General features: G+C 42.7%; 1 protein-coding gene and 1 pseudogene across 1 annotated transcript in view; one reads left to right on the top strand and one right to left on the bottom strand.

Annotated features, from left to right (window-relative positions):
- Spg11 (SPG11 vesicle trafficking associated, spatacsin) overlaps positions 1-5,545 on the bottom strand; it is a 100,322-nt gene extending 94,777 nt beyond the window's left edge. The window contains exons 1-3 of the mRNA XM_045156991.1: positions 5,343-5,545; positions 3,938-4,122; positions 1,913-2,137 (exon numbers count right to left, since the gene is read on the bottom strand). Coding sequence (XP_045012926.1) covers positions 1,913-2,137; positions 3,938-4,122; positions 5,343-5,545 — 613 coding nt within the window. The remainder of the gene's footprint in view (positions 1-1,912; positions 2,138-3,937; positions 4,123-5,342) is intronic.
- LOC101613533 lies at positions 5,544-18,329 on the top strand (annotated as a pseudogene).
- The last annotated feature ends 1,186 nt before the right edge of the window (positions 18,330-19,515 follow it).

Genomic DNA, 19,515 nt, shown 5'->3' with positions numbered 1-19,515 from the left:
GTTAATAGTCAAGCAAAAAAAAAACCCATTAATTAAAATGATGGTATCAGGGCTAGAGGGATGGCTTAGCAGTTAAGGCATTTGCCTGCAAAGCCAAAGGACACAGGCTTGATTCCCCAGGACCCATGTTAGCTAGATGCACAAGGGGTGCAGGCATGTGGAGTTTGTTTGCAGTGGCTTGAGGCCCTGGCACGCCCATTCTCTCTCTCTCTCTATCACTGTCAAATAAATAAATAAAAATAAAAATGCTTAAAATGGGCTGGAGAGATGGCTTAGCGGTTAAGCGCTTGCCTGTGAAGCCTAAGGACCCCGGTTCGAGGCTCGGTTCCCCAGGTCCCACATTAGCCAGATGCACAAGGGGGCGCACGTGTCTGGAGTTCATTTGCAGAGGCTGGAAGCCCTGGCGCGCCCATTCTCTCTTTCTCCCCCTCTGTCTGTCTTTCTCTCTGTGTCTGTCGCTCTCAAATAAATAAATAAAAATTTTTTTAAAAAATGCTTAAAATTATGGTATCATCTAAGCATGGTGGTGCATACTGCTAACCCCAGCACATGGGAATTTAATGCTAGCTTGGGCTATACAGTGAAATTCTTGACTCAAAAAAGATTTAAAAATGATGGAATCAGAGCTGGAGAAAGGGTTCCACAGTTAAAGGTGCTTGCTTGCAAAAGACTGGTGTTCTGGGTTTGATTCCCCAGTACCCATGTAAAACCAGATGCACAAAGTGGCACATGTATGTGGAGTTCATTTGCAGTGGTAAGAGACCTTAGATGTTCCTATTCTCTCCCTCTCTCCTTCCCTCCCTCTTTCCCTCCCTCCCTCTCTCTCTCTCTCTCTCTCTCTCTCTCTCCTTTTCTTGCTCTGATTATAAATAAGTAAAAATATTTTTTTAATGATAAAATTGCTGTGTGTGGTGGCGCATGCCTTTAACCCCAGCACTTGGGAGGCAGAGGTAGGAGGATCACTGTGAGTTCAAGGCCACCCTGAGACTACATAGTGAACTCCAGGTCAGCCTAGGCTAGAACAAGACCCTACCTCAATAAAACAAAATAAATAAACACAAAAATGATAAAAATCATCCTTGAACATAAGAAGTGGATTCAATTCATGCAGAAAACACATATATTACATCATAAACAACAATGCACATAATAGATACTCAAGAAACACATTTTGGGGCTAGAGAGATGGCTCAGCAGTTAAGGTGCTTGCCTGCAAAACCTAATGACCCGAGTTCAATTCCCCAGTACCCACATAAAGCCAGATGCACGAAGTGGTACATGCCAGATGCACAAAGTGGTTCATGCATCTAGTGGTACATGTATTCTCATGCAGTGGCTAGAGGCCCAGTGTGCCCATTCTCTGCAACCCCCTCTCAGTCTCTCTTTTTCTCTTTCTCTCTCTCTGCTTGCAAATAAATAAATGAAAATGTTTTTTAAAACAAGAAATGCATTTTGGGGTTGGAGAGATAGCTTAGCCATTAATGCACTTGCCTGCAAACCTAAGGACCTGGGTTCAATTCCCCAGTACCCATTTAAGCCAGATGCACAAGGTGGCACATGCATCTGCAGTTCATTTACAGTGGCTAGAGGTCCTAGTGCATCTATTTTCTTTCTCTCTCAAAAAAAAAAAAAAAAAAACAAATACATTTTGAATAAATAAGTAATAGGCAGAAATACATATAATTTTAAAGAACACAAATAGGGATAAGATGATTAAGACTACAAAATGTATCTATATACTGCAATATATAAATCAATATGATCTTTTGATTACAATTATTTTCCCTGCAAAGTCTTACTGAAAACCTGGTTATTCTTTCCTTCTCGACCTCAGAACCCTAAACGAAAAGTCTAAAAGGCTCATCTTTCTAACCACTAGCATATTAATCAACATCTTTAATGCCAAGGATACGGATCAAACCTAAGCTATTTAGAACAAAAAAAAACCCTCTGCAGAGCTGCGCATCAACAATCGTGTCCACCATCTGTGCAGGCAAGGGTAGTGTCAGACAGTTCAGTACTCGAACCTCGGCAGCTCTTTCAGGAAATTCAAGGCATAGGATGATACATTTGTTGATGAACAGTAATGATGTGTTATTGTGAAATGACATAATTCTCAAAGACTCTAAGGAAATACCTATGAAACAAAAGGATATTATTTCATACTCATTGCTTACAATTCTACAATGGGTAAATCTGATCTCATAAAGAAATAGTTAAAACAAGAAACTGCACCTATTCCAACTCAAGGCAGTTATAGTTCATATCTGTGTAAGCAAGTGATCATTAGGGGACTGGTATAAAGATGAATAAAGATCTGGCTGACACTATCCCAAGGTTCCTTTTGTTTATGCCAAAGTCTGAGAGCACACCAGAAGAATCGAAACAGTCAACTTACCTATGGGATCCCACAAAACAATCAAACTTGGTTTTTAGAAGAAAAAGAAGAAATCTTAACATCAATGATCAATGAGAACTCTGCTACTGCCACCTAAAAAAACAGAGGCCTGGGTGCTTTGATTTCTATTCCCTGTAGGTAGCAGGACAGGACACAATAACAGCCCTCTAAGTATATACTATTTAGCTCGTTAGGTTTAGAATATCATTCCAACATATAAGTATTATAAATATTTCACTTTCTTACCACTAAGACTTCAAAATTTGGTATATAAAGCCATATTGGGTGCCAAAGGCCTGTAATCTCAGCTATTCAGGAGGTTGAGGCATAAGGATTGAAAATTCAAGGCCAGGCTACAGAGTGATTTCAAGACCAGCCTAGATAACCTAGCTAGACCTTGTCTTCAAACAAAATTAAAAAAAAGTAAAAGAGGCTGAGAGATGGCTTAGTGGTTAAAAGCATTGCTTGCAAAGACTGATGGCCCAGTATCAATTCTCCAGTACCCATGGAAAGCCAGATGCACAAATGACTCAGGTCTGGAGTTTATTGTTTTAATGGGCACACCAGGACCTCTAGCCACTGCAAGCAAACTCCAGATGCAAGCACCACCATGCACATCTGGCTTACATGGGTTTTAGGGAACCAAACCTGGGTCCTTAGGTTTTGAAGGCAAGTGCCTTAACTGTTAAACCATCTTTCCAGCCCTGGAGTTTATCTTGAAGCACCTCTCTCTTTGGTGCACGCCTTTAAAACAGCACTTGGGAGGCATAGCTAGGAGAATTGCTATGAGTTCCAGGCCAGCCTTAGACTACACAGTGAGTTCTAGGTCATCTTAGGGTTAGAGACTCTTCCTAAAAAAAAAAGGGACAAAGATGGACGTTTGAAAGAAGGGATTCAGTGAAGAGGGAATGGTGACAAAAGACGTTAGGAAGGAGGGAATTATGATCAGGTACATTGTGTGTATATATGGAACTTTTCAATTAAGATTCTTTAAAAATGGGTTAGAGACAGGCACGGTGGAGCACACCTTTAATCCCAGCATTCAGGAGGCAGAGGTAGGAGGATGAGTGTGAGTTCAAGGCCACCCTGAGACTACATAGTTAATTCCAGGTCAGCCTGAGCTACAGTGAAATTCTACCTCAAAAACCAAAAAAGAAGAATGAACCATAAATGAGCTGGAGAGATGGCTCAGTGGTTAAAGGTGCTCGTTTGCAAAGCCTGCCAGTCTCTAGTACCCATGAAAAGCCAGATGCACAAAGTGGCACATGCATCTGGAGTTTATTTGCAGTGACAATAGGCTTTGGTGTGACCATACATACACACACACTGTCTCGCTATCAAATAAATAAAATATATTTTTAAAGTTTAAAAGAAAGCCAAAAATACATGGTAAGCTGGGCGTGGTGACACAGATCTATAACTCAAGCACTTAGCAGGTTGATGCAGGAGGACAACAAGTTTGAGGCTAGTCTAGGCTGCACCATGAAAAAGGAAACAACAGCAATATGGCAATGTCACAAATTTTAACCCAACACTTACTGATATCTTGATCCTCAATGAGCTTTTGCAACGTCTTCCTACTACAGCTGTGTAATAAAGTAGCCTCACATTTTCCATCTTTCATATTAAATTCATACAGAAGCAGTTTATAATCTTCACTAAGTGCAAGCAGTTTGGGTTTATCGGGAGATGTGTTGCTGTTACGAGAATCCTCCCATACAAAGCTATGGAAAAAGTTCAGATCTATTATACATTTTATATCCATAATCATTTCTTTATCCACAATACTCGGGGTGGAAGGGCAGAACAAGAACAACCTAGTTCACAGGATAGCATCAATTTAACAGTCCAATTTAAGAGACCATAAAATGCTCCAGGAATTTTCCTTTCCCTTTCCTCGTTTCTGCCCCACTACACTAACATAAGAGTGGGTGACAGCTTGCCATGGTGGCACACGCTTTTAATCCCAGCACTGCACTCGGGAGGCAGAGGTAGGAGGATGGCAGTGAGTTTGATGCCACCCTGAGACTACATAGTGAATTCCAGATCAGCCTGAGCTAGAGTGAGACCATACCTCGAAAAACAAAACAAAAAAAAAAAAAAGAGTGGGTGATAGAAAGTTGTCACAGAGCAAAAAACTAATGTCTCCTTTTATTCTCCCCCCCTTTTTTTTTTTGCCTTTTATCATTTTATTCTTTTTTTAAAACTTTAAATCTGAACTGATATTTTTTACAGAAGCTGTCAGAATCAAGGATAAATACCAACAGTAAAATACATCATTTATGAAGTCATGCTTACAATAAAACGGACTTTTGCTAACTTAAACATCTACAGATTTTAAAAAGTGTGATTCTTGGCTGGGCATGGTGGCGCATGCCTTTAATCCCAGCACTAGGAGGATCACCATGAGCTCGAGGCCAGCCTGAGATTACACAGGGCTGGAGAGATGACTCAGTGTTCAAAGCTCTTAACCCTGGTCCATTCCCTAGTATCTACATAGAGCTAGATGCACAAAGTGGCACACGTATCTGGAGTCCATTTACAGGGGCTGGAGGCCGCCCACCCTCTATCTCAGGGCTGGAGGGCAGGCTTGGCGGCTAAGGCGCTTGCCTGCGCAGTTTAAGGACTCATGTTCGCCTGCTTGTTGGACCAGTGCACGAGCTAGGCTCTTCTCCTTAAAGGGGGAGCTGTGTATGACTCAGACGTGAACCTCATCTGGCATCTTCACGTGAGAGCCTGTGCTGACCACTCGGCGCCTTAGCTGCCCTCCATCGCGGGAGCTGGTGAGGAAGCGGACTGACCGAGGGAGTGGGGTGCGGGGATGCAAAGAGGGGGCCCGGCCTCTCGGCGGGGAGGGGAAAGAAGGGAAGGGGAGTTAAGGGGAGGCGACCCCCGGCGCCGCCCCGCCCCGCCGCGAGGCTCCTCCCGCGCCCGCAGCACTCACTGCCCGAAGGGCCCCTCGAGGCCGCCGCCGCCGCCGCGCGCCCGGCCGCCGCGCGCCAGGGAAAGCACTTGCAGGCTGCCGTCCGCCGCCAGGCCCGCCACGGCCCCCCGCCGCCCGTGCAGCTGCGCCCGGGGCCCCAGCCGCGCCGTCGCCCCGCGGGGGACCGGCACCAGCAGCACGGGCAGCACCCGCGGCACGGCCATGCCGTCCCGCCGCTCCTGGTCGCCGGCTCCCGCGGCGGCGGCGGCGCTCGACTGCGTCACGGGCGCGCGGGCTGCCGGCCTCGTGACCCGGCCCTGCGCTCTCCGCGTGGGCGGAGGCCTGTGCGAGCGGCGGAAGCTGCCGGCCGACCCTGGGACGCGGTTCTTGCCCCGCCGGGGCCTCCAGCCACTGCAAACCAAGCCCAGACGCATGCGCCACCTCGTGCAGCTGTCTTAGGGGAGTCGAACCTTGGGCCCGTTGGCTTTGCAGGCAAGCTCCTTCACCACTAAGCCCGCTGTTCACTTTTTGTGCTGGTATTTGGTTATAGGTCTAGGGTGGCGCTGTTTACTTTGTTGCAAGAATGAAGTCTTACAGCCTAGATCTATCATGAAGATCAAATAACATATCCCTTATAACAAGCAGAGTTCCAGAATAGGTATGGGGTGGAGAGGTGGGAGATGGGAAAACTCGTGTTTCTTTGGTTTTTCTCGGGAAGGAACAATCCAAGATAGAAGAGCCAACTAAAGGGTTGTCAAGAGTGACAAGGTATTTGGAAAAGGGCTCCTAATAGCAATACCTCTTAAAGTTATTGGACATGGGTGGCCTTGATTCTGTATTCTGTAACAGTCTCCCAGGTGCCTAATTACAGAGTTGTGCCACCACGCCCACCAAGCAGCACCTTAGGACTTTTGTTTTTCAAAGTAGGGTCTCACTCTAGCTCAGGCTGACCTGGAATTCACTCTGTAGTTTCACAGTGGCTTCAAACTCACAGCGATCCTCCTACCTCTGCCTACCGAGTGCTGGGATTAAAGGCATGAGCCACCATGCCCAGCTAGAACATTGTTTTTGATAATCAGACTATTTCAATTCAATGGTAACCTCCATTAACAGGCTGTCCTGGATCATTCAATCTAAAGTCCTTCAGCTCACGTCACCCTCAGATCAACCAATTTTGTTTTCCCAATAGTATTTAAGACTAATTGGTATTTTATTTCAGTAGCTGGCCAGCCAGTAAGCTTCAAATGAGGGGATTGGAGGGCTTTGTGTGGGTCACCACTGTTCCCACCTGCCTAAAATCCTGCCCCATTCATGAAGGCACTCCAGTGTTCCTTGATGAACTCTGCCTGTCCTCGTTTGTCAAACTGCAACCAAATATTTCCTACTCACAGGACATATGTGTATCCCCAGCTCAATGTTCAGAACCGGTTTGTTTACATAGCTGAAACACTTCCCTGCTTATGTTTTTGTTAAATACAAGGCCTTGTCCCTTCTTAAGGACATTCTTGACACCCACGGAATAATATGGCCCTCATGATAAGATCATGACATCAAAATAAGAGACTGAGATGGGGAGGGGGATATGATGAAGAATGGATTTTCAAAGGGGAAAGTGTGGGGGGAGGGTATTACCATGGGATATTTTTTATAATCATGGAAGTTGTTAATTAAAAAAATTTGAAAATAAATAAAATGGGGCTGGAGAGATGGCTTAGCGGTTAAGCGCTTGCCTGTGAAGCCTAAGGACCCCGGTTCGAGGCTTGGTTCCCTAGGTCCCATGTTAGCCAGATGCACAAGGGGGCGCACGCATCTGGAGTTCCTTTGCAGAGGCTGGAAGCCCTGGCGCGCCCATTCTCTCTCTCTCCCTCTATCTGTCTTTCTCTCTGTGTCTGTTGCTCTCAAATAAATAAAATTAAAAAAAAAGAAAATAAATAAAATGGCCCTCATAATTAGACCAAGTTTCAACGCATCATTTGTTTAACTGATTATACTGTAAGTGATACCTTATTTTTATGCATATCATTTAGATTTTAAGAAAGGAAAGCCAGGCATGGTGGTGCACGCCTTTAAACCCAGGACTTGGGAGGCATAAGAGGTCACCCTGAGACTACATAGTGAATTCCAGGTAAGCTTGAGCTAAAGTGAGACCCTGCCTGGGGAGGGGCGGGGAAGGACAGCTTTATCAGTAAAAAAGGGAGTAAAGGGAGGGCACAAAAGAGGGAACAAACACTTCCTGTCTGCTCTAGCAGAACCATAATTCAGGGTTGAATCCAGGCTCATGCAATCAGCTGGTGCTCTCTCTCACCCCTTACCCAGGTGTGTTTACCTTTTCCTAAGCCAGCCCCCTTCGTCCAGACCAATCAGCTCTCTGAGACTCACCTGAGCCCGAGGGCAGGGACCACCACAATAAGTTTATAAATCTATCCTTACCAGGTGGACACAGCCTCTTTTTGCCTGTTAATCTCTCCTGAACCACAAGGTCCCGGCTCTGGGAAGTGTCCCCTCCATCTCAGCCCAGCTATGCTGAGAGGAGATCCCTACTCCTATGTGGGGGGTCCCTACCCTCTCTGCACTTTCTTTTGTTGATAACTTCCACGATTATAAACAGTATCCTATGGTAATACCCTCCCTCCCCCAATTTCCCCTTTAAAACGCCATTCTCCCTCATATCCCCTACCCCTCTCAGTCTTTTATTTTGATGTCATGATCTTTTCCTCCTATTATGATGGTCGTGTGTAGGTAGGTAGGGTCAGGCACTGTGAGGTCATGGATATTCAGGCCTTTTTGTGTCTGGGCGGAGCATGTTGTAAGGAGTCCTACCCTTCCTTTGGCTCTTACATTCTTTCTGCCACCTCTTCCACAGTGGACCCTGAGCCTTCAAAGGTGTGATAGAGATATTGCAGTACTGAGCACTCTGGTCACTTTTTCCCAGCACAATGATGCCTTCTGAGTCATCCCAAGGTCACTGCCATCTGAAGAGAGAAGGTTCTCTACCAAAAGTGAAAGTAGCATCAATATATAGGTATGAACATTAAGAGAAGTGCTTACTGGGCAGTTTGATAAGCATAGTATATACATTTAGCCAGACATCAGCAGATGTTACACCCCTAGGGCTCATGACTACCCCTGTTTTAGGTTTTCAGTATCAGGGATGTATTCTGTCCCATGGAGCAGACCTCCAGTCCAATTAGAGGGCAGTTGGTTTCCACCATGACAGACGTGCCACTGTTGCACCCATTGGCTCATTTGGCCTGGCTGTCTCTGCACTTAAGTGTAAGTCTTACCCTCTGGTCTATCTATTTTAATTCTTTAAATTCATAAGGATCCAGGGACACCCCAGGTTCATTGGCATACTGGCAAGGAACCCCAACATTCCTGTTATAACAATGTTTGGGGCAGTGTCCTCCAGTATACCAAGGCAGAGGGAATATCTTCATGTTGCTACCTACCCCTGCTGCCCCAAGGGAGGTGGGTGGATATCCCAGCCCACTCAGTGCTGGGCAAAAAGAAAGAAGGAACCAAGAGCCACAAGCTGCCACCCAGCAAGATTGCAGCCTTGGACAGAGGAACAGGAGACTAAATTTCCTCTTTTGGTAGTTCTGTTGCAACTGTCACCCAAGAAAGAAGTCCTGAAAACAGAAGTCCATCCATGTATCTTACTTTGCTTAGCATCAAGAGCAGGTGAGACCTACCATCAATATGCCCTAAAACAAAAACAGCATATTTATACAGATCATCGGAAATGAAGGTCCCAATCCTTCCTAGCAGAACCAAACTATGAAAGACTTTCAGGAAGATAGAGAAAAAGTCGAGTCATCAGGAGATTGGAAAACAGTACATGATTTTTATCTAAAAACACTTGAGGGAGCTGGGAAGATGGCTCAGGGGTTAAGGGTGCTTGCTTGCAAATCCTTCTGGATTTAATTCCAAGCTGACCACATAAACATGGTGCAAAAAGTGGTTCAAGTATCTGTTGTTCCTGTGCAGTGGCAAGGGGCCCTGTTTGTGTGCATATCACACACACACTCACAAATTTTATTTGTTCTCACAAGTAAATGCTACATTTAAGAAACAATGCCAGGCTGGAGAGATGGCTCAGTGGTTGAGGTGCTTGCTTACAAAGCCTGACACTCTGGGTTCTATTCCCCAGTGCCCACGTAAGCCAGATGCCCAAAGTGACGGATGCATCTGGAGTTCATTTGCATTGGCTGGAGGCCCTGGCATGCCTATTCTCCCTCCCTCTCCCCTTCCCTTCTCTTCTCTCTCTACTTGCAAATAAGTATATGTACATATACATACATATATATATATAATCTTTGTAAGAAATATTATATAGAGAGCACGCCAGGGTCTCTAGCCACTGCAAATATTTGTGAATGTTACTAATATTCAAGATATTCCGAAGACTGTATTAAAGGAATCATTATCAGCCCAATAGGAGAATGGAAAGGCCCACAAAGATGACCTTTAAGCATATTTTGCACTTTTACAGAACCCTCAATTCAGTAACACATTTATGTATGTCATTGATGCTCCCTGGCTATGGCAGATAAGCTACCTTACAGGAAAGAAGCTGCCATCAGTCCTTGTCCCAGCTTTAAAAAGTTAGCCCAGAAGAGGTTCAAACAATTGGTAGAGATTGCTGCCATATATTTATTAGGCCTGTTTCCTGTCAAGCCTGAAAAACCTTCACTTATAACACAGTGCTCCTGGTGGATCCCATCAGCATCTAAAGCGTTGGCTTTAATACTGCAAACAATCCAGTTCTTCCTCCCCCTTTTCCTTATAGCTACTTCTATAAGTCTGTTTTGGATTACATTGATCTCATGAAGAATCTCACACTTGGCAGAGGTCTAGAAATTCTCACAGGTCTTCCTTCTGTAGGTACCGTTTTTTGAAAGAGAATGGGCACACTAGGGCCTTCAACCACTGAACAATGTCAGACACAGGCGCCCCCTTGTGCGCATGTGCAACGTTGCATGCTTGTGTCCACCGCATCTATCTGAGACCTATGATTCAAGCATGAGTTCTTAGGCTTCGCAGGCAAGAGCCTTAACCACTAAGCCATCTCTCCAGCCCCCATTCAATATTTCTAATGCTGCAAAAAAAAAAAAAAAAAGTTTTGGAGAACAAAGGATAGCATCACAAGGCAAAGTCTGCTAGATAAAAGTATCTTGAACATAGCAACCTGATTTCTAAATATGAAAGTAAGATGAACATCTGGTTAACAGGTTTCTTGATGAGTTAACCTGGAAAAAAAAAAAAATCAGATTTGGAAAAAGTTGAAAGACTTGAAAGTTATATTTGTAGGGGAAGCTGGTTTGGATATGGGTGGCTTGACTAATGAATTCACCAAATTTTTCATCCAGATGGGGGCATGTACACACGACACAAGGATTCATACTGCCATTGGTTTTGCAGCTTTAAATGAGGTCACTGTTGTGAATTTCGGTTGGTTGGAATTTGTATGGGACTGTTTATAACAGCATCACCTTGAATGTTCATTTCCTTTCCTGATGTTACAAGAAATTATTGAACCCTCCCCGCATTCCTAGTGACCAAAGTACACCAGTAGGCATCTGCAGTGTTACTTTAATGACTTACATCAAATTATGTCTGAATTGGCCTGTTGAAGCCCCAACATATGAGGGCAACAATAAAGATTTCTATTCAACACTCCAGATTTTTTAGGAAAATTTAGAGTAATGAAGTCCTATAATTTAAAGCCAGGAGTTGATATCATTTACCAATCAAAATGGAAATGAAGATGTACAGCTTCATATTGACTTTATGTATAATTTTTTTTTTCCTGAGGTAGGGTCTCACTCTAGTTTAGGCTGACCTAGAACTCACTATGTAGTCTCAGGGTGGCCTTGAACTCATGGCAATCCTCCTACCTCTGCCCCCCGAGTGTGGGATTAAAGGTGTGCACCACTATGCCTGGCTCATACCAACTTCTTTCTGAATAAATCTATCCATAAGCAGTTTGCTGCACTTTACTATGGATTTCAATGTGTGCTTCAAATGTCTTAATATTGCTTTGTCCAGAAGAGGTGAAATTCTAGTCTGTGGAAGTTCTGAATCAGATATGCATACCCCGCAGAGAAATTCTCAATTATGATGGCAATGCAAAAACAGACCCGACTGGAAGACACTTCTATGGTGTTGTGCTTGGATTTCCTCTTGATCTTCAAAAGAAGTTGCCACATTTTACCACAGAAAGTGACAGTATCGGGGGGGGGGGTGGCTTATTTGAATTTTAAAATTTCAAATAGGACTTCCAGTTAAGATGGCGGCATAGGTCCCACGCCAAAGCAGCCTAGAGGGGAAAAAGACCAAAAAAACTCAGCAAAATACACACTTTTACTAAAAAGTGAGGTGTATAGGAAATTGAAGCGGCAGCGGAGAAAGTAGAAGAGATCCAGAGCATCCAGAGCCTGCACAGGCGGGAAAAGCGGCCCCGGTAGCTCTGCCAACCACGGCGGTGGCGGCGCACCAGAAAGCAGCCAGGCTGGGCTCTGGCCACAGGAAAAGCCAGGTGCGGGAGCTTCCCCTCACACCGCGCTCTCCGCAACTCAGGACACGTGAAGGGAGAGCAGCAGTGAACAACAGAGGAGCAAACCACGAGGTAGAAGCACACGTGGAGCAGCGAGGGAACCAGAGCAGATGTGGCTCCCTCCCCTCCCCCACCACCTGAGCCCAGCTCCAGCAAACAGAGCAGTGTCCCAGGACCTGGAAATGCCAACTTGAGCAGACAGCGGGACCCGAACAGGAGCAGAGTTTGGCAGCAACATCAGTGGCTCTGGCAGTGGTAACAGCGGCCCCAGAAGTAGCAGATCCAGTAGCAGTAGCAGCAGCAGCGGCAGACCCAGCAGCAGCAGACCCAGCAGCAGCAGACCCAGGAGCAGCAGACCCAGGAGCAGCAGATCCAGGAGCAGCAGCAGTGGCAGATTCCGCAGCAGCAGCTTCAGTGGAAGCAGTGGTAGACTCAGCAGCAGCAGCTTCAGAGCAGCGGTGGCTCCAGCAGTGGCAGCTACAGCAGCAGCAGCAGAGGCAGCAGCAGCTTCAGCAGCAGCGGCTACAGACCCAGCAGTGGCAGCTTTAGCAGCAGCAGCAGCTCCAGCAGCAGGGGTGCTTTTCTGCAGGGCCACACTTGCCAGGCTCAGTTGGCCCCACAGGAAAAGCCAGTGCCCAGCTCCAGAAATCAGAACAGCAGCCCAACGACCCAGGCAGCAACTTGTCTGAGACCAAAAGCATCCAAGGTAACTGGGATTGCACCAGGGAAGGGTCTCACTTGGTCACAAGCTGACTTGGATCCCTCAACAGACCAGAAATCTTAACCTCTTTGTTGATAGAGGATCTGGTCGTTAAAATAACTACTCTTGCATACATACTTGGGGCTGTTTTTGATTGAATGTGTACAGTGTTTAAATTTTAGAATCTACCTGTATTTTATTCCACTCAGCCTGCTTGAATACTCCCATAGCAGGGAAACTCAACCCCTAGGAACAACTTTGTAGATACTCTGAGAGTCTTAAGAGCCACACCTAACACCTTAAGCTCCTACCCTGAAAATATATAACATCAAATCAATTGATACAGCTAAGAATACCCAGCTAGCTAGAAAATCCAAGCATTAACTTAATCCAAGATGCAAAAATATATACATTATAAAACAAGAAACACTAGAAAGCAAGATGATAAATCCACCTAAAAGTATTAATGCATCAGAAATCTCCTCCAGTGAGAACGAGTTAGAGGAATTGCCGGAGAAAGAGTTCAAAAGAATGATTATAAATATGTTCAAAGAGGTCAAAGAACAAATCAAAAGAATCAAAGGAGAAATCAAAGAGGAAATCAAAGGAATCAAAGAAGACGCAGGACACCAATTTAATGAAATAAAGAAGGCAATACAAGACACAAATAAGGAAATAGAAATAATAAAGAAAAACCAGTCAGAATTACTAGCAATGAAGAACACAGTTAACAAAATAAAAAACTCTGTAGAAAATCTCACCAGTAGAATGGATGAGGGAGAGGACAGAATATCTAAGCTAGAAGACCAGGTGGCAGATCTAATACAGTCCAACAAAGAGAAAGGCAAACTTATAGAAAAGTATGAGTGGGAATTTCAAGATATTCGGGACACTATGAAAAGATCCAATATAAGAATTCAGGACATAGTAGAAGGAGAAGAATTCCACTCCAAAGCATAGTAGGCATCTTCAACAAAATCATAGAAAATTTCCCCCAAATTGGGAAAGAGGTGCCAATGCAGAGACAGGAAGCCTTTAGAACCCCAGCCAGACAAAACCTGGAAAGAACCTCTCCTCGCCATATTATAATCAAACTTCCAAACACACACACACACAAAGAAAAAAATATTGAAAGCAGTTAGAGAGAAAAATCAAGTTACCTACAAAAGTAAGCCCATCAGGATTACAGCAGATTATTCAACACAAACTTTTAAAGCCAGAAGGGCTTGGGGTGATATATTCCAAGTTCTGAAAGATAACAACTGTCAACCAAGGTTACTTTATCCTGCAAAGATATCCATTCAAATAGATGGATAAATAAAGATATTCCATGACAAAAGCAGGTTAAAGGAGTATTTGAAGACAAAACCAGCTCTACAGAAAATACTTGATAGAATCCTCCATGCTGAAGAAAAGGAAAAGCATAGATATAAGGAACCTAGAAAAAACAAGCAATACTCAAATACTAGTTAACACAAGAGAGCACAGGTAGAACCGGAACCACAAAAAAAAAAAAAAAAAAAAAAAAAAAAAAAAAAAGGCAAACATAAATCCACACCTTTCAATAATATTTCTTAATATCAACGGCCTCAATGCCCCAACGAAAAGACATAGGTTTGCAGACTGGGTTAAAAAGCAGGATCATACAATTTGTTGTCTCCAAGAAACTCACCTTTCTACAAAGGATAGACATTATCTTAGGGTGAGAGGTTGAAAAACGGTGTTTCAAGCAAATGGGCCTAGAAAACAAGCAGGGGTTGCTATCATAATATCTGACAAGGTAGAATTCAGTCCAATGTTAGTCAAGAAAGATAAGGAAGGTCACTTTATATTGATTAAGGGTACACTCCAAAAGGAGGACATTACAATCCTAAACATATATGCACCTATCATGGGGGCTTCCAAATTTGTCAAACAAACACTATTAGAACTAGGGTCACAGATAACACCAAACACAGTGGTGGTGGGTGACTTTAACACCCCACTCTCATCAATTGACAGGTCATCCCCGGAAAAAATAAACAGAGAGGCATCTGGACTAAATGAGGTCATAGAAGGAATGGACCTAACACATATACAGGACATTGCATCCAAAGGCTGCAGAATATACATTCTTTTCAGCAGCACATGGAACATTCTCTAAAATAGACCATATATTCGGACACAAAGCAAATCTTAACAAATTCAGGAAAATTGAAATAATTCCTTGCATTCTATCTGACCACAGTGGAATTAAACTACAAATCAGTAGCAAGAAAGGCTATAGAGCATACACAAAATCGTGGAAACTAAACAATACACTACTGAATGATGAATGGGTCAATGAAGAAATCAAGAAGGAAATCAAACAATTTATAGAGTCAAACAATTATGAGAACACAACATATCAAAATCTTTGGGACACAATGAAGGCAGTTCTAAGAGGTAAATTTATAGCCTTAAGTGCCTATATTAAGAAATTTAGAAAGGTCGCAAGTAAACAACCTAATGCTTCACCTTAAAGCCTTGGAGAAACAAGAACAAGGCAAACCAAAAATCAGTAGATGGGAAGAAATAATAAAGATTAGGGCAGAAATTAATGAAATAGAAACAAAAACAATCCAAAGAATTAATGAAAGAAAGACTTGGTTCTTTGAAAGGATAAACAAGATTGACAAATCCTTAGCAAATCTGACCAAAAGAAAGAGAGAAAAGACACAAATTAATAAAATCAGAGATGAACAAGGTAACATCACAACAGATTCCAGAGAAATTAAAAAAATCATAGGGACATACTATAAAAGCATATACTCCACAAAGTATGAAAATCTGAAAGAAATGGATGATTTCCTTGATCTATATGACCTACCTAAATTAAACCAAAATGAGATTAATCACTTAAATAGACCTATAACAAACATGGAGATCTGAACGATTATCAATAATCTCCCAACTAAAAAAAGTCCAGGCCCAGATGGATTCACTGCTGAATTTTACCAGACTTTTAAGGAAGAGCTAACACCATTGCTTCTTAAGCTTTTCCAGGAAATAGAAAAAGAAGGAATTCTACCAAACTCCTTCTATGAGGCCAGCATCACCCTGATACCAAAACCAGGCAAAGATAGAACAAAAAAAGAAAATTACAGACCAATCTCCCTCATGAACATAGATGCAAAAATTCTCAACAAAATATTGGCAAACAGAATACAAGAGTATATCAAAAAGATCATTCACCCTGACCAAGTAGGCTTTATCCCAGAGATGCAGGGATGGTTCAACATACGCAAATCTATAAATGTAATACATTACATAAACGGGTTGAAGGACAAAAATCACATGATCATCTCATTAGACGCAGAGAAAGCATTTGACAAAATCCAACATCCCTTCATGATAAAAGTCCTACAGAGACTGGGAATAGAAGGAACATATCTCAATATAATAAAGGCTATTTATGACAAGCCTACAGCCAACATATTAGTAAATGGGGAAAAACTGGAAGCTTTTCCACTAAAATCAGGAACAAGACAAGGGTGTCCGCTGTCCCCACTTTTATTCAATATAGTTTTGGAAGTCTTAGCCATAGCAATAAGGCAAGAGACACACATAAAAGGGATACAAATTGGAAAGGAAGAGATCAAGTTATTATTTGCAGGTGACATGATTCTATACATAAAGCACCCTAAAGACTCTAGTAGCAAACTGTTAGAGCTGATCAAAACCTACAGCCATGTAGCAGGATACAAAATAAATACACAGAAGTCAGTAGCCTTCATATATGCTAACAACAAATAGAGGATGAAATCAGAGAATCACTCCCATTCAGTATTGCATCAAAAAAAAAAAAAAAAAAAAGTACCTTGGAATAAACCTAACCAAGGAAGTAAAGAATCTCTACAATGAGAACTTTAAAACACTCAAGCGAGAAATTGCAGAAGACACTAGAAAGTGGAGAAACATCCCCTGTTCCTGGATTGGAAGAATCATTATTGTGAAAATGGCAATCTTACCTAAAGCAACCTACACATTTAATGCAATCCCTATCAAAATTCCACAGGCATTCTTCATGGAAATAGAAAAAACAATCCAAAAATTCATTTGGAATCACAAAAAACCTCGAATATCTAAAATAATACTGAGCAACAAAAATAAGGCTGGTGGTATCACCATACCTGATTTTAACCTATACTACAGAGCCATAGTAACAAAAACAGCATGGTACTGGCACAAAAACAGACATGTAGATCAGTGGAACAGAATAGAGGACCCAGAGGTAAGCCCAAGTAGCTATAGCCACCTGATATTTGATAAAAATGCCAAAAATACTCATTAGAGAAGACAACCTCTTCAGCAAATGGTGTTGGGAAAATTGGATATATATGTGTAGAAGGATGAAAATAGATTCTTCTCTCTCGCCATGCACAAGAATTAAGTCCAAATGGATTAAAGACCTTAACATCAGACCTGAAACTCTGAAACTGCTAGAGGAAAAAGAAGGGGAAACCCTTCAACATATTGGTCTTGGCATAGACTTTCTGAATACAACCCCAATTGCTCAGGCAATAAAACCACAGATTAATCACTGGGACCTCATGAAATTACAAAGATTTTGCACTGCAAAGGATACAGTGAAAAAAGCAAAGAGGCAACCTACAGAATGGGAAAAAATCTTCGCCAGCTATATATCTGATAGAGGATTAATATCTAGGATATACAAAGAACTCAAAAAGTTAACTAATAAGGAATCAAACAAGCCAATCAAAAAATGGGCTATGGAGCTAAATAGAGCATTCTCAAAGGAAGAAATACGAATGGCATATAAGCATCTAAAAAAAAGTTCTACGTCCTAGTCATCAGGGAAATGGAGATTAAAACTATATTGAGATTCCATCTCACGCCTGTCAGATTGGCCACCATCATGAAAACAAATGATCATAAATGTTGGCAGGGCTGTGGAAAAAGAGGAACCCTTCTACACTGCTGGTGGGAATGCAATCTGGTCCAGCCATTGTGGAAAACAGTGTGGAGGTTCCTAAAACAGCTAAAGATTGATTTATCATATGACCCAGCTATAGCACTCCTAGGCATATATCCTAAGGACTCATCTCATTTCCTTAGAAGTACTGCTCAACCATGTTTATTGCTGCTCAGTTTATAATAGCTGGGAAATGGAACGAGCCTAGATGTCCCTCAACTGATGAGTGGATAATGAAGATGTGGCACATTTATACAATGGAGTTCTACTCAGCGGTAAAGAAAATCGAAGTTATGAAATTTGCAGAAAAATGCATGGACCTGGAAAGGATTATACTAAGTGAGGTAACCCAGGCCCAGAAAGCCAAGCGCCACATGTTCTCTCTCATATGTGGATCCTAGCTACAGATGATTGGGCTTCTGCGTGAGAAGGAAAATACTTGGTAGCAGAGGCCAGTAAGTTAAAAAGGAGACATAAAGGGAAGAGAAAGGAAGGGAGGAAGGTACTTAATAGGTTGATATTGTATATATTTAAGTACAATAATTGAAATGGGGAGGTAATATGATGGAGAATGGAATTTCTAAGAGGAAAGTGTCAGGGGGGAGGGAGGGAATTACCATGGGATTTTTTTTATAATCATGGAAAATGTTAATAAAAATTAAAAAAATTCAAATAATTAATTCTGATTACCTGTGGCTCACATCTTCAATCAACTTTGCCTTTTCCCCTATAAGAACAAAGAAAGACCTGAAACTCAACATTGGAATTTGAAATTCAGAAGGTTTTACACTTGAGTAAACTAGAAGATTTGATGTCATCTATTTACATATATAAACATATTTTATATATGTAGCATTCACTTCCCTCTGTCCCTTTAAACATTTCAAGTTTGTCTTAAAACACTTTCAGGGCTGGAGAGATGGCTTAGCAGTTAAGGTGCTTGCCTGCGAAGCCTAAGGACCCTGGTTTGATTCTCCAGTTCCCATGTAAGCCAGATGCACAGGGTGGTGCATGTGTCTGGAGTTCATTTACAGTGGCTAGAGGCCCTGGCATGACCATTCATTCTCTCCACTCCGTCCCCAACATCACAAATAAAGATTATTTTTATTTGTTTTTTTTCGAGGTAGGGTCTCACTCTGGTCTAGGCTGACCTGGAATTAACTATAGAGTCTCAGGGTGGCCTTGAACTCTCAGTGATCCTCCTACTTCTGCCCCCCGAGTGCTGGGATTAAAGGCGTGCGCCACCACACCCTGCCTACAATGATTTTTAAGAGACTTGTGGTCAAGATGGTGACCGCTTAACTGTTCCGCATCTCCCCGGGAAAGAAAGACGCAGATCCTTAGGAGAGAACCACCCATCATACCTCAAAAGGGCCCCAGCTGAAACTAAGAATAATTAGCGAAACAAGCAAGGGTGCTATTTTCTTGGTGAACCTGATGCCAGAACAAGGGTGAAGGAGATCAACACAGAACAATCAACACCTACCAAACCAGATATCCAGAGACCCAGGGGCTCTCAACACCTCATCACTGAAGCAGACCTAAAATGAACCCAACATGGCTCAGGGAAATTTTGTGGAAGAGGGGGGCAGAAAGAATGTCAGAGCCACATGTTGCATCATGATATGCAGAGACATTTCCTCCTACCCATAACTGAGGCCTAACTCCACAATGCATGACCCACATACCTCAACGAGGAGGGGATAGGGGAGGAGGGAGGACAGCGAAGAGGCTAACAATGTTACCAACTTGACTGTATTCACTGAGTACAAAACTAAAAAAAATTTTTTTTAAACACTTCCAGAAAACTCAACTTTGAAAATACCAAAGGTTTAAGTCAAATATGAAGTATGCATAATGAAGGCAAGAGTTTTCTAAAAACAAATTTTCTGAGGAAAAGAGCATATAGCTGAAACAGCTCAGGATCAAGAGCATGCATACACACACTTTATTTGAGAGAAAGAGACAGGGAAGAATGGGCATT

This window comes from Jaculus jaculus, chromosome 8 (genome assembly GCF_020740685.1).
Source record: "Jaculus jaculus isolate mJacJac1 chromosome 8, mJacJac1.mat.Y.cur, whole genome shotgun sequence".
Lineage (NCBI taxonomy): Eukaryota > Metazoa > Chordata > Mammalia > Rodentia > Dipodidae > Jaculus > Jaculus jaculus.
The sequence above is the reverse complement of the archived record's forward strand: the minus strand, read 5'-3'. Positions and strand labels throughout refer to the sequence as shown.